Genomic DNA, 16,497 nt, shown 5'->3' on the forward strand with positions numbered 1-16,497 from the left:
AAGCATATTTTAAGGTCAGGATCACAATCACGTATGTGGAACACAACTCGTTTTCATGTCATACCTTTGGTGAATTAAGAGCAACCGATACAATAAAAACAAGTCTCCTTTGAATGAAGTATTTCATCTTTTTATTTCAAAAGAAGAAAGGATACCAAGTAGCAGAAGAAGGAAGCAGTTAAAACCAGCAAAGCTGAAGAGTAGGAAAGAAGTAGAAAGGGAGCCACGGGTCAGATTTCAATGATATGGTTGCTTAATGCAAACACAGGGGTCTAATGCTGCGAACCTAAGTCACATTAGGTCCGATGACTCCAGCAGGCCCGCCGATCCATCAGTGACAGGGCAAGGCCCCCTTTCTGCTGAGCCTTAACTTTACACATTCTGGACATGTCATGCATACAGGTCACACTTCATGGTTACATGGAATTGCATGCAGTTCACACAGATAATCATTTTGAAGGCACTGTTTGTGCAGCACAGGCTGCTACTATCTGGCAAGTCCTTCCTACATTGTCCTGTGTGTCCTCTTTTTATTTATCCCCGTTTGAAACTGGTGCAAACCCCAGGTGCCTCTAATCCTACCCACCCCGCCAAGCATGTTTTTAAAAAGATTTTATTTATTTTTAGAGAGAGGGGAAGGGAGGGAGAGAAAGAAACATCGATGAGAGAGAAAAACATTCATCAGTTGCCTCTCTTTCACGCCCTGACCGGGGAGAGAACCCCGCAACCCAGGCATGTGCCCTGACCAGGAATCGAACCTGCAACCTTTCAGTTTGTCGGATGACACCCAACCAACTGAGCCACCCTGGCCGGGGTCCTGCCAAGCATGTTGGTTTCACGTCTCAGCCTTTCTTCCCCTTCCCCTTCCCCTTCTCAAAGGGAGATGGCAAGCCTAGAAGATAATGTTTCCTGACAACAAGATCCGTTTTTATTTGGATTTACAAATGATCTGGGTCCAGCAGTAATTTACAATTCATTGCTTCAAATAAACGAGTTGCTACCTGTTTCCTTACCTCCTGAAATGCAGCAAGGCCGTAACTCAGGGATTCCGTAAGGTACACGAGGTTCCGTGTGCACGTTACATAATTTCTGACTACAATACAACCTTGTATATATCTACATCAACCTTGACTTTAACTCTGGAAGTGTTACTGCCGACCATGTCGCTTCAAGACTCGTGGCCTGCACACATTTCCGGGTTAAACAAAGGAAAAGCTCTGCACAATCTTTTCAGGACACAAATGCACATTTCTAGTTTTAGAATCTGTGGCCAAGTAAGTAATATTTGAACTGTAAGAAATTCGCCTTTACATTTCATCTGTGGTGCTATTCCACTCTATGCTTTTCCATCCGCTTGGTACGTCTGCAAAGGAAAATGGGTTAACGTTCTCCATCTCATCAAGGACACAGCGCACGCTGCTCCCTCACCTGAAAGGATCCCTCGCTCCTCAAAATACAAAGCCAGCGGCACTGAACAGCTTTCCTGGCATTCACTCACTCTCACACCGACTCCCCAAAGGGTCAGCAGAAAACCCAACAGAACTGCTTTGTGCTCGGGTCAAGGAAAAGGTCTGAAACCTCCTCCCAGAGGCGAGGCCACAGAGCCTCAAACCTGAACTTGCAAGGGGTCGCCCTCTGCCTGCTATGCTCAGAGCACCCACAGGACGGCCCTCACCCACCCCCCTCTCTCCTGGCTAGACCAGAGCCTCGCTGTGTTTCTGTAATTACAGGCTGTGGGAGGCTTCCCCAGCCGTAACAAGCGAATCAAAAAAAGACTTTCTATGAAAATATGTAAATACTATCATTGACTATTACGGAGTATTTTGCATCAACTACAGATGTCTCAAGATAGAATTCTCTTTCTGGCTCATTCGCTTCTGTTAGAAACACTTCCTTTTCTCCGCAGAGGAAAAACCACACACATTATGAAAGGCGTATCTTATTGCTAACAAAAAGAATTCCAAAGCACACTCACCCACCAAGAACTGGAGTGAAAGACACCCACAAAACAGAACTCATCTTTTATCGCCCCCAATGTGCCAGTTGGCCTCTGACTTCGCAACAATTATCTTTGTCTTCTGAGCAAGTCACTACTCAAATGGCACAGAAGAGCCATCTGGTCAAGAAATTGCTGTGACCGTCTTTTGATTAAAATAAAGTACCGGGGAGGAATGACAACTCACACGTAGTAAGTAGGGCAGAGCACGGAGGGTAATACTGCCTTTTTACTCTCAAGGATGGAGTGATAAAATCAACACCATCACGGCAGGTTCAAGGGCAGGAAAACCACTCGAGGGCCTTCCTTCCTCCTCAGAAAAAGACGGGCTGCACTCCATCCAGCTCTGGAGGGTCCACAAACCTACAAAGAGCTCCTGGACCAGAAAGTGTCCCAAGGACTTCCTTGTCAGGGAAGCTCTCAGAACTGGAACACGGGCCTCATGTCTCATGTGCTCATGTCATATTGTCAGTCTTTCTGAATGGCCGAGTGAGCCTCCAGGTTGAAGACCACAGAGAGGGGAGAAGGCAGTGAGCCAGCCCCGTCACCCCGTCCGTGAAAGCTCATGAAAGCTCATAAACGACGTGGAGGAAACTGGCCCCCCTGCACCACACCTTCTCACTCCCTACTGACCTCGGAATCGTCGTTCTGTTGATTTCTCCTTGAATGTGGTTAAGATTTTAAAATCATTAAAATCAGAGAACCAAACTCAGGCCCTTTTCCCTTCTCTTGGGTCAAAAAAGAATAAACCAACCAGTAGTCACATCGAATGAAAGACCCCGAGCTGGGGACAGCTGAAATGCTCTGCTGGTTAAGCCGGGGGGTCCCAGCCCAGTGAGAGGCCCTCAATCCCACTCACCCAAGGGAGGGACGGGACAGCAAAACAGGAGGGACGAAAGGGTGGCCACGTCTAAGGGCGAAGAGCATATTAAACAGAAATCGTTTGACCATCCCTTACTTTCAGAAACAGGCTCTTCTATGTGAAGACAGAAATATTATCCCTCCAAATTCAGTTAGCAATGGAATCGTAAAATGATAACAATGGAAACCACATTGTAAATTCCTGGCGCAGGTCTTGCTAATAATGAATTTTAAAAACGATGCCAGATTGTAATACGGCTTTCTCCTGAGTTATCTCAACAATCCCAGTACTGAACTAGCTGAGGTCTCCGAAAATCCCTCCGATGCGACTCCCTTGCCCGACTGGGCCGCGGTTCGGTTCGGCTGTCAGACGGGGTTTGCAATCCGTTACACGGGGAGTTAGCCCACCAGCAGGAACGACAAATCGCACCAAGTTTGAGGGTCCAGGGGGACTCAGAAACAGTGACTACCTAATGCCACGTAGGCAGGACCCACCAATTTCACACCCAGGCACAACCTGGTGGCGACCGTGAAAATCCGAAGGTGATACTTCTCACCTAAAATGTCAATGAAGTCCACTCAAAAACATTTTTTTTAATGCCTTTGCTCTTTAAAAAGCGGACTTGAGGCCCTGTGGATGTGACCAAGAGAATCACATTTTTAAAATGCCTTCTGTGGCACATTTTTTTTCATGAGGCTACAAAAGCATGTTTTAAATGTAAACCAAAAATCACTGTTTCTGTTTCTATAAATTTGAATGGAAGCTTTTGGACCTGACAGAGTACTGAATACCAATCAATGTAACTTTCTTTTCTTCCAAGAGCCATTTTCTGCACCTTTGAAACCAAATGCACCCTTCTTCTCTAGATATCCAAAGCCTTGGAGGAAGCCAAACCCACTCCTAACATCACTCACTGCCTGTATCAGTGATTTCTTTTTTAACAGTTATTGATTCGCCAAGATCTAAATAAAGCTTCCTACATGACTCATAGAAATGATTTTTTCTTCTTCATGTATTTTAAATATTCTGTTATCTGCTGCTAACAAAATCATTCTTGGAATCAAAGGGGAGTAAGTTAAATCAAATTCATAACATCACAAACCATGAGGTTGTCATTTGTATGTAGACTTAATGAAATTGACGTAAATTTAGTCCTTGAAGGAAATATATAAGCTTTTAAAATAATTTTTATTACAATGAAGAGCTGTATTCTCTCAGAACTTTCTAGATGAGTTTTCTAACTACTAGGGGTTAGTCATAAGCCTGTAAAAAGTGGGGTAAAGGGGAGACAGCTTTCTGGTTCCTCTCAGCTGCCTCCCTCTGGCCCCGATTTCCTCCCTCACTGGGAAGCCCCGAGGTCTGACACCCGAGGCTTCCAGAGGGGCTTCTGCACTCAGTATCTCTGAGTGTTTAACACGCTTCACGAATGTGGGGCACCACCATGGACTCTGATCTTTCGGTTCAAACACTGCACTGAATTTTGAGCTTTGTTTATTATTCTCTATGTTAAATTAATCAGCAGGTACTGAAGGCTCACAACATGCTTTAAAGGATGCTAACATTTCAGTTTAGAACATATGTGCAACGGACAACATCTATAATAACTGAAATTAATTTCATTTTCTCAATTTTCACTACTGATCTCTTTTTCATATTTAACAGAAATAACCAATACATGGGGCAGTAATTCTTTTAACATCCTAAATTATTATGACCAAGTCATTCGCTTACCCTCTCACAAGGATTTTACTTTATTTAAAAAAACAAACTATTTAGATAGATAAATCACAGAGCTCATACTTAGGCAGTTTATCTTCTTACCAAAATGCTCAATTTGCCTCGTATCTGAATCCCCGTTGGTATTCAACAAAGGATTTATGTTCAATGTCACTTACGTTAATGCTGAATAGCCCTAACGATCCTAAAATTAACTGTATTAGCATTTTTATTTTCTAATCAATTTTAGACTTTTCAAATGGAAGGTTTTACTTTTCCAGTATTGTTAACATATATAAAAATCTCAATTCTCAAAAGTTATCTTGAGACAATATGAAGAGAACCAAATCCACAGCCTACCTGGGTGTTGGGGACAATGAAAACATGCATGAGACCCCTCAACGGTACGTGACTCGCAAAAATGGCCTTTCTTGATGGATTACCAACTTTAGGTCTAGTCAAACGTGCTTATACGAAAAAGAAAACTATTCTTCGAAGTAAATGTTCTCCATTATGTCCTCATGTAGCCAAAAGTACTTAAGATTGCTTACACATACTTCAAGTTTTGACTTCAAAAGCATCTAAATATAAATATTAAATGGCTTTTCAGCAGAAAGTCAGAGGTATTAAGCATCACTAATTTCCATATTCTCTTGGGGTACCTTTCACATTCCTTAGAGCTTTCAAGAGAGGTACAGACACAAATTTATTTATTAAAAACAAAAATGGTGCTATCAGGATTAGGTTTGGAGTTCAGAAGTGAATCCTATAACAAATGTCCTTAGAAAAGTGGATTTTTAAATAGCTACATAAAGGAATTAAGAGCTCCTAGAGGATTCTCTCACTCAGCATGCTTGATATGGTGTCATTTTTATGCTTTTAATCGAGAGAATTTAAAGGGTAAGTTATGGTAGCTGCAAAAAGGAATTATAGAGGTCCTGCAGCATATCTGTGTAAACTGTGCTTCAAAGGATGACACTCCTTACAATTTAAAGGCCAGTTCTTCACAATGGCACAGAAAACATGTTCAAATTCAGGAGACACAGAAGTTGTAGCCAGGCAAATTTAAAAGGTTACCACCGGTTACTTAATTCATTCTTGAATGGGGAGTGACTTTTAGTTTGCAGACAAACATTCTATTTCTATATAAAGGAAGCGAGAACCTGAGACAGGAGAGAAAACACAGCTGGTATTTTCAGAGCTGTGGACTGTTCATGGCTACAAACACCAAGGAAAGAGGACACCTGCTCCATGAGATGTGGGAAGGATGAGGGAGGGGAACCTGGGTCTGCTAAAGGAAGAAAGACAAGATGGTTGTACTTCTGATGAAGTCACTGGGCTTGTGAAATGGAACTCAGAACTAATACTGTACAGGAGCGATTTCAAGAAACGGGCATGATGTTTAAACAGACACCATAGATACACAGATTTCACTACATTTAAACTTCAGTACTTGGTAAGGCTCTTGACCACACAGTGTCCTCAGCCCCGCAAACTGTATAAAGGAAAAGTTTAACCGTGTAAATGAGTTTAAGTATCTGACTATGTTGTTGGACAAAATGGAGTAAAATTAAACGTTTCTCATTCTCTTGACTGTAAGAGTAAGAACACCGTGTCAAGCGGGGCCGTGAGAAAATAAGAACAAACAGGGAACAGCCAACAGTTATTTCAAACAAAAAGCAGATATATTACATGTATTCCCTTTGTACACAGTCCTTAGTATTTATGACTTTTATGAAATCTTTAAAGGATAGTGACGTGATATGTAAACTTTAAGTAGTGAAGTCATGGACTCTAAAAAGTGATTTTTCACATTCGATATAACTTCCTTTAGAACCGACAGATTTGTTTAGAAGATGATCTAAGTGTCACAAACAAGCAACATATACATACTGCAATTTTTATTTCAATCGCACGAATGGCGTTAGCGTGTAGGAAATGTAAATGAAACAGTGCGGTCAAAATGGCCAAGAAACAAAAACTCGAAAAAGGAAGTAGAACCTAACACACAAGAAATTTGACATTCATTAGTGTTTCATCTTCAGTTGTGTTTCATCTTCAGTTTTGATTGACACTTGATGCTTGCAAATTTCAAAACAAACTCTGAGATCAGGATGACTATTCCGAAGAGATTTCAGCACCAGCACTAATAAGATTTGTACATTCAGTTGGTTTGCAGTTGACTTGTTAGCCATTTACATAGTGTATAGTACAGGTTTGTCACAGGTCCGGTCACAGTGTTGAGGACAGAAGTACCTTCCTGCAATCAGAAAGGATCCCCGCAACTGCCTAAGACGGCCAATGTAGAAGAGCGTGAAACCGTCATCACAATGGGGTTCCAACACAGTCTGGGTGAAGGAAAGTAACTTAAGCTTCTGTTTCTCGTTTTAATTACTGAAATCTCTAACAGCGACCACTGTCACAGTGGACAGCAGACGTGGACAGTAATTCAATCAAACACTTTGGAAAGAACACATTTTTTTTAGCAATCTGGGGTAATGCAAAATGATGGAAAACATAACATATTCAACACTGGTTCTTTTCTGTCATTTACACAGACATCATGTTAGTATTAGACCAAGGCACAAAACGTTCAGTGCATAAACCAGTTTCTTTTTAAGATCTAGCCTTTTATTGGAGTCTTCTATCTTACTTCGGACCCCTGTAACCAGAGTCCTCTACCCTACTACAGACTATTGAACTTAAACCAACCAAATCAAAAGTTACTTCTGACCAGACTTATAGGGAACACAAACGTTTATATCATGAGTGTTTACATAACCAAAAGGACAATAATAAAGATGGAAACGCCTCCTATTTCTTTTAGAAAACAGTACTTTATAAGCTTGCTGCATCTTTAAATTGCCTTTACTACTACTGTAGGCAACGAATAACTGATAGAAAAAGAACCATAGGCTTGAATTATGAGAGCTTATCCATCACAGATTACTCTACAAATGAAGTTTCTACAGAAACAGTAACTATTGTAACAAGGAAAAAAAAATCCCCTCCTTCAAACCTCTCTGCCGTGATAATGCAGCAAATAGGGAGCATTTAGAAAACTATGCCATCAACAAGCTCTGGCTTATGAATGGAGATGTATGAAATCTAGAAGGCAAATGAAAACTGATTACTTCTTCAAAATTTTAGTAAAACTTCTGATAACCAAAGATTTCAAAGCAAATATGGCACATAACAACTCAAGCATGAATCAAGATGGAGAGCCTGGAGAATTTTGACTTACTAAATATTAAAAAAAAAAAAAAAATCTATCATTGCAACAGACAGGATTTCTCCCCTATATTTTAATCTTACAAACTTCAAAGAAAAGGGAGTGGGTTACATACACACACGTGTGCACACAAACATGTGTGCACACAGTGTTAAGAGTATCTAATTCCTTGTTCCCACCACCCAAGTCTCACTTTATTTATTAAAAGGAAACTATACAGAATGCCTCACTGGTTTCCCCTTACCAAATGATTTCCGTGACCTTAATCGCCGCCATCTTTGTCAGTTCTTGTAACTCAACATAACGAAACTCAAAAGCAGCTTCGCGGCCAGGAGCGTGTCTCTGAACACCTGTAACCTGCAGGGCACCTACGTAACTCTAACTGCCTAATTCAAGGATTGGGCTGTTGAGTGGGGAAGATATACTTCATGTGAAGCTCAGACTCATGTTTCAGACCACTGAAATTACTGAAGTTCAAATACAAATAGCTGAAGACATGATGTAAAAGATTAAATACTTGGTTCTGTTAACATATTTACCAATTAAAGTCACAAAATAGTCCTCGTTATTTTTCATGCAGGTAATTGAGGAAAAAAAGATAGTGCAGAAATTAGCTTTAAATAAAAAATTATTCCTTCCCTCCCTCCCACTTCCCGATATGCTACAAAATGTTTTCCCTGGGACTAGGCCTTGAAAAGACCACTACATATTACTGTGACATGCATTACTGTCTGCAATTAAAAAAGCTACTTTTGTGGTGGTTGTAATTACATTATAAAAATGTCCACATGCATAAATCTAAAAAAGGTTGAAAACCTACAGCAAATCTACCATATATGGTTTTACATTTAACCACTGGTTTGCGTTATGTAGGAGTCATAGATTTGGTAAAGCATTGTAACAATTTAGGAAGGCATCTAAATCTTTAAATTCTGGACGAATTTTATGTTTTAATCTACAAAATTGCATGAAGGCTAACTCGAGAGACTTCCTATCATTCCTAAAATTCCTCAAGCTGGACAAATCATTTTTAGGACGCTTTCTTATAAATATCACCCTTTGAAAGCACGTAACGATCCCATTTGTTCCACATTTGATGATCTTAACCTACACAGGGCTCATCTCAATTTCATGGGATCATATGATAGGAAGACAAACCTGAGAGAAACAGTTACAATACAATCGCATAGCTCGCTGAATCCTTCATCAGCACTCTCTGAAAAAAAACTACTTAAGCCTTTCTTCTCTTTTATTTTAGCAATGTATTGTGGAAAATGTGAGATTTTTATCTTGACATGAAAATATTTCAACGCACGGTGATCTTGCCTCACGGGCTTAGTATTTTCTGCATAATTGTTCCGGGAACTCTTTCTTCCGCGACTCTGCCATCCTGTTGAAAAGGTCAGAACACAGCAGCAAACCAGGAGGGAAGTAGCTGATCACCAGAGTAATAACGTCTGAAGGCTTTCAAAGCATGTGGTGCTTCCCTCCTTCCGACTGTCTCCGTCTCTTACAGCTCACAAAGTGTAGGGGTCTCCACAGCTGTTGTTTGTAGGTGTTTTTTCCTTTCTCCAGAATCAAGTCCTACCCCCTCCTTAGTTTGTTTTCTATGCAGTATTTGACTTGCTCAGTTCCTGCCTGATGGCTGGGTAGGAAAAGGGAAAGGATTCAATAAATTTAATAAAATAAAATAAATGAGTGACTCAATATTAAGAAATTTTAATGACTGTTCAAACTCACAGTAGTAGAAGACACACTGATTTTGCATGTTTCATTGCACAGATCTTTTAATTTTCTTACTATAAAAATGGTACTAATTTCCAGGTGTGCATGTGTATTTATTCTCTCCCTTTTGTACACCAAATGGAAACACTTACGTTGTGGGCTCAAGAACAAGAGGGCCGTGTGGTGGAATGGGCGAGCAGAGGTAACCCGGAGAAAGACTTGTTCACCTCACTTCCCAGCCATTACTCCTCGGCAACTACAACAGGGATCACGTTTATCCCTATTTTTATGTCCATTATATGAAGGAGAGAGGGCTCCTCCGACATGCCAAGGAAAGGGCAGGCATACTAGGGAAAAGTATTTGTTTTATGCCCTCAAGTAATAAACTGGCTATTTCTTTATTTGCCATTTTCTTCATCTTTTTCTTTTATCCTCACCCAGCAGCATGCTACTGATTTTAGAGAGAGGGAGAGAAACATCAATGTGAGAGAGACACATCCATTGGCTGTCTCTTGTACACACCCTGACCTGACCGGGGACGCAACCCGCAGCCTACATATGTACCTATGTGCTGTGACCAGAATAGAACCCACCGCCCTTCGCTTTCTGGGATGACACTCCAACCAACTGACCAACACAAACCAGCGCTATCTGCGTTTTCTTAACATGTGCTATTCTTAAACACTATAGGAGTACCAAATTTGTTTAGACACTTACCATCGATGAGCTCTTCTTTTAGCTTTGTTAATTCTTTTCTCATTTCATCTAAAATGTCCTAAAATATTAGAGAAAAACATGAGAAATACAGGGGAAAAAATTACTACCAAAAAGACTCTTACCCGTATAAAATTTAAAGACTGTATAAAATATGACGTATGGTTTTTGTTTCCAGAGTCATGATGTATGTTTTAGAAGACTAGCCTGGGTCAATTTTAAGTTTTCCTTTCCCAATCTCTGCTTATTCCAGCCTAGCAAGACATGAAACAGATGCTTTCTAAAACTAAAACAATTACTCTGCCACGCAGTGAAAGGTATGATTCAGATCAGCTCCAGAAAAGATAAGAGCTCAGCTTTTAATCTGGTCTCCTGGGAGCAGTCTGAGGCTGACGCACAAAGACACATGAAAGAGGAAGCCAAGGAGCCTGGACGAGGAGCTCCGGGCAAATCTGTCGTCTGGTCTGAAACACAGGGACTCTTGAGGAACTGCCACAGCTGCCAGACTGTTTCCAGGAATCCAGGGTTCCCTGGAGAGCCCTCGGGGGCTGCCCTCGCATGGAGATGAAGGTGGAAGGGACCCTGCTGGACCTGCCCAGTCCCACCATCAGGCAGGCCCCAGACGCACGTAGCTGGTGAGCACTGGAGGTGGCTGGTCTGAAATGAGACGCATTCTAAATGATTTCAAAGGTTGAGTATGAAGAAAATAGTGTATAGTAACTCATTAGTTAATTTTAAAGTATTGTTTACAGATTGAAATACTATTTTGAAATTTTACATCTTTCCCTATACTTATTTAATGTGTCTACTAGACATTTTAAAATTCTTACGTGGCCTGTATTACATGCCCATTTTACAGTGATGCTCTGGACCCTCCTTCCTCCATGAAAACCAGGCCACCTTTATATATTTTGCAAAATTTCTACTTACAAGTTCAATTTGAAATAATGGACACCCCCACCCTCAACCCACTTAAAAAAAAAAAAAGATCAGGAACTCTGTAATGTGAAAGCTACAGACACAATGACAAGGGAACACAATTTTAACAGTGAAAATAACAGCTACCCTCAGGAAGGATTAGTTTTGAATTATGTGACTTTAATATTGCACACACCTCAGGTAAAATTAAATTGTTCTGTGTTTAAGATTCATTTTTTTTAAAGGTTTTCCTGTTTAAAATAAGGTTGAAAACTATCAAGTAATTCCTCCATTTTACCAATGAGAAAACTGAGGCACAGAAATTATTACTGGGACTAACAGATATCCTTATTCAAATTAACCTGAAAATCAGTACTAAAATCACTGTCACTCTTCAGCTAGCCAAGAACTTACCATAAAGTGCGTGCAAGTGCTCTGTTTTAAAACATTTTTCAAGAAAACAAAGGCGTATTTAATACACAGGAAAACAAGAGCTTTATCAATCATCACATGCTTCCTTTTCAAATTATGTAACTCTATTTACCTTTCCAAAAAGTCTGCAGTACAGAAACTAGATTAATCTGAAATTATTGTTAGGATTTCGTGCTTTAACCCCCGTTTAATTCTGAACTCATTACTGCAACGTCATTGCCTCTTTGAGCCCCACTCACACATTTGCTGGCATTTGAAAAAAGGAGTGACAGAAGGGGGAGAAAGCGGGTCTGAAGAAAGACCTGCGTTCTAACGCTAACTCAGCGCTTTCTCGGCTGCAGGACTGAGGACACCGGGCTTCTCTGAACCTTACGTGGGCGGAATTTGAGTATAAACACCACAGGACAGGACTACTATGAGGACTCGGAGATGCGTTATGCTAAGAACCTGGCATATGCCTGGCGCTAGGTCTGCCAGAGAGCGGGTCCCCGCTACTAGAGTGATCATCAGTATCATCATTTTCCGAGGCCACCCTGCAGCGCAGAGCAATAAGACAGAGATGACATTTCTCATCGCAGACCCTAATCTCTACTGAGGTCCGCAAAGCTGACGGTCGCTTTACTGAGAATCACTGCTGGCCATTTTGAATCTTTTTGATGCTACCTATTTTTTTGTTTTATTATTTTATTTCTTCTAGGAATAGTTTAAAGGTCCACACAGTTTCATCATCTACTTACTCCTTCCACTGTTCCCTGAGTACGTACGTATTAAATATAATGTGTATGTATCCAAAATATGGACAATATCTTTTTTTAAATAAAGGTGAGATAACTTCCTATTGTTTGGTTACCTGTGTGTTCCACCTAACTCGGGAATGTGTTCACAAGTCCCTGTTAAACACCCTCTCAATCATGACTCCTTCATAGCTGCAGAGCCCTCCTTCATGTTACACATTTATACACTTCTATGATCATTTCTTAGCATAAACTCTTAGAAGTGATGAGTTCAAAGTGATGGGTTCAAAGCTAAGACATTTATTTTTAAGGCTTCTGATTTATTTTCCCAAACTGTTTCCTAGAAAGCAGAAATATACGAGTGCCTGTTTTCCTCACATTCTCAATAAAACCAGGTTTGCTGGGTCCGTCTGGCCAGTGTTAAGTGAAAAGTGGGGGCCCGCTTCCCCTTTTAAACAAATATACAACAGGCACGTACATTTAAAACTTATACTAGACCATTAAACCATGGCCCACACCCTCCCCCACGGCTGAAACCTTCTGCAAACCCACTGAACCAAACATGAGATGAAAAAACAGTATCCTACTAATGCCACTGTTTAATTTATAGACAAAACTCTTAACCCTACATGCTTTTCAAGTACATTTATGATATGATCTGTCCAATAAATGCGCGCAAGATGTTTCTAGAAGCAGGAGCAAGGGTCGGCTGTCGCGCAGCGTCGCGCACCCACCTGCTTCAGCCGGTCGTAGTCCAGGCCCTCCGTCTGGACCCCGTTGGCACTAGGCTGCGACGAGGGCGCAGATTTTGGTCTGTACAAACAAAATGTCCAGGACAGGTAAACAACACTTGGGAAATTGAAAGAGTTCACAAATAACTGCAAATTACCAACCCAGCAGCAGATTTCAGTACATTACTTAAAACACACTGTGTTGAAAACTGTCAGAGCTGTCGGGCTGGTTCGAACATAACACGGGGAAGTGTTTTAATTTTTTTCAGTTTCCTCAGAATTTTCAGTTATTTGTAAAGAAGTTAGAAAAAGGTGCCAAGATGATGAGACTTCTTCCGGAAAGAGTAGAAGGCAGTGTTCTTTGGGCACAAGGCAGGTCACTGGGTAATGTGTGACATGTTGACCGAGACAGAGACAAAGGCCAGCTGCAGCACCTGAGGCCCAAGTGACACAATCTTGTTTTCTCCTTCTTTTGAAATTGTACATGATCTACCAAATAGCTGACAAACCAGTGGGAGGGAAAAGATAAAAACAAATATTTTGGCCCTGGCTGCCGTGGCTCAATGGATTGAGCGTCGGCCTGCGAGCCAAGTGTCACTGGTTCGATTCCCAGTCAGGGCACATGACTAGGTTGCACGTCAGGACCCCAGTTGGGGGCACGTGAGAGGCAACCACACAGTGATGTTTCTCTCCCTCTCTTTCTCCTTTCCCATCTGTCTAAAAATAAACAAACAAAAAAATAAATAAATAGAAATATTGTACTCTAATATGAATCAATTCTCAATTCCTACACCTTGGTTTGCGGGGTGGGAAAACTTTCAGCCAGCACAATGTCTATGTATATTTTTTATTCCATTTCAAACATTTTAAAAGAAAAAGAAAAAAGTTGGAAAAATGATTACTAAGTTAGAAGTATATTCACAACCAATTGGCTCTGCGGCCATTCCCCGATGAAGCTTCATGGAGACGTCATCTGAACGGTGTGTTCTGGCTAACACCCCCATAAACTCATTTTGCTTTGTTTTGTTTTTTAAAAAGGAAATGCCACACAGAAGCTGATCGTCAATGACTGTACTTCGAAAAGTTTAGCTTCTATTATAATTTTCACATCAAGAAATAAATTTTCAGGATTAGGTATATTTTAAGCAACAGTTTCAATATCAAATAAGTCAGTCATGGCTCCCTCTCCAATTCTGGCAATAAGAGAAAATACTAAGGGGAAAACCCACTGGTTTAGTACTGTAGGGCCACAAACCAACGCAGAGTACCAATGTTAAGCAATCTGAACCAAGACTCAACAGGTATTAATAACTTTTAAAAAGTTATAACCGCATTAATTCCTATAAGGCATCTTACACCTCAAACCCATAGGCATTGTTTGCAAAGATGAAATATTGAGTGAATTTGCTTTAACATCAAACATATGACTGCTTAACAGGTTGTGAAGAAAGTCAGCTATCTGCATATGCTACATGACCCAGGACAATAACTTTCAGAAAATCCCCTTCAATAAGCACGGACGTAGACACTGTGGGGGTGAGAAGATTTATATGGTGTATCTCCTCTCCCCATGTGAGGATACACTTCTTTTTCCTTCGCTGAGACTACTCAGTGCCATCGTCACTTCAGATGTACTGAGGTCCAGAGCACGCCAGTCACGGTGCTCTATGTAGAGTCTGGTCTAATAAAATATCCTGAAGGTCGACACACTGTGCATTTCATTTGCCCACGCTCTCTAGTTCTGCTCTCCAGAAGTAAGTCATCAATTACTGTGCTTTTCTTTTACTTTTCACATTTGAGTGTGACAACCAGCTGAATATTTTCTCCTAAGTTATAGAATGAATACCCTTAAATTTACATGAATAACTACCATCTGCTACTTAACCACGCAGTATGCTATCACTATATCCATATTGACTAAACAATGCAAGAAGTTATTATTGTTATAAAATAAACAATTGTGGAAGCATGCAATTTTTAAAAAACTGAATTCATGCTAACATGCAGTCCATCACCACCACCACCACCACCACCACCACCACCACCACCACCACCACCATCATCACCACCACCACCACCACCACCACCACCACCACCACCACCATGATAATTAACTACAGGGGGGAACTTTTCATACTGAAGGAAAGAAGTAATCACCACTTTTAAAAAAAGGTTTATCAACAACATTGTCCCAGGAGGCACTACCTGTGGAAGCAGCAAGATAACTGAGAAGACTTACAACAGAAAATCTCACTGTTAAATGCTATTTTTCTATCTACTAGCAAATTTCCTAAATAAGTCTTTTGGTCGTAAAAATTAAATCACCTCAATAAAAGGGGGGGCAGAAAAACCTATTTCACTATTGTGATAAAAACATTTTATGCTGATTTACCTGAAAAAAGTAATGTATTAAGTATTTTAATCATCAATGGCATGAAAATAACTTTAGCTAAATAACACTTTGGCCAAAAAGAGTCCAAAAAGAGTCTGATTTCAGAACTCCTTACTCAGGCTGTGAAAACCCCCTCCATATACTGTAATACTTAGTTCATGTTCCCAGGAGACTTGATATAGATTTTTAAAAACAGACATGTATAACTTGGGTAGATCTCAGTTATTTCTAATTTTATGGGTTTTCACCATAATTGATGACAAAATATGAGGTTTTCTCAGAGGTTTTTATTACCTTATAATGAGTGTGTTGCCTCTAGGTAACTGTACTACAATATTTATGTCCCTAGTCTGCCAAATTAATTCTCAATATAGCATAAGCATTTGAGGATTTTTTTTTTTAATTGCCATCTTTTCAATGAAGAAATATACATGGTTCACACCTTAAGTCTTCTTAACTTAAAAAGTGGACTCATCCTAGAAAACAAATAATCTGTTCAGGACCTTAGACAATAGGTTGTTAAAGATACTCAACTTACAACAAAGTATCTAGAAAAGAGATTTCCCTCAAAGAATAACTTGTCCACAACTGCGGTTATAATACTGTCCCATGTCCCAGTATCAAACGGTAGGATCTTGTATTCCACTTGTTAAAAGCCTTGTCCCATACTTCTAAGCTACAAACAGCCTCGATACATGTGGCCTCAGATTCCCATTCTAGTGTTTCTGATATGTTTACCATTTATACTTATCCTAATCCAACTATAAAGCGAGGGTGGGGAAACGAATACCATTAATTTTTCTAATTTAAGTCTCTTAGAATTTTTAAACTGTTCTAGATAAAGCTAAACATGAACGAGTCAATCTTCCTAAATATCTTCCTTGTGGTGATTACCAATCCATGTAGAAAAAGCTCAGCCCGAGCCTGAACATGTTATTAAAAGTCTCAAATCACAAAGTCACATCAGGATGATACCTGGGTAATGAATCATAGGACCTGTTGTCAAAAACAATCTGATTTCTCCTTGGAGAATCCCGTCTATGAA

The 16,497-nt window shown here is 40.3% G+C and overlaps 1 protein-coding gene across 5 annotated transcripts in view; it reads right to left on the reverse strand.

Annotated features, from left to right (window-relative positions):
* Window positions 1-9,343: 9,343 nt before the first annotated feature.
* ENAH (ENAH actin regulator) overlaps window positions 9,344-16,497 on the reverse strand; it is a 95,416-nt gene continuing 88,262 nt past the window's right edge. For 3 of the 5 annotated variants that reach the window (XM_090263190.1, XM_090263192.1, XM_090263189.1), the window contains 4 exons: window positions 16,428-16,490; window positions 13,064-13,142; window positions 10,249-10,306; window positions 9,344-9,451 (listed from right to left, as the gene is read on the reverse strand). In XM_090263190.1, the coding sequence (XP_090119316.1) occupies window positions 9,414-9,451; window positions 10,249-10,306; window positions 13,064-13,142; window positions 16,428-16,490 (238 nt within the window). In that variant the 3' untranslated portion in view covers window positions 9,344-9,413. The remainder of the gene's footprint in view (window positions 9,452-10,248; window positions 10,307-13,063; window positions 13,143-16,427; window positions 16,491-16,497) is intronic. The other 2 variants (XM_090263194.1, XM_090263191.1) reach the window with 1 other exon arrangement.

The sequence above is a fragment of the Furipterus horrens genome, unplaced genomic scaffold (assembly GCF_987537825.1).
Source record: "Furipterus horrens unplaced genomic scaffold, mFurHor1.1.pri manual_scaffold_15, whole genome shotgun sequence".
NCBI classification, from domain to species: domain Eukaryota; kingdom Metazoa; phylum Chordata; class Mammalia; order Chiroptera; family Furipteridae; genus Furipterus; species Furipterus horrens.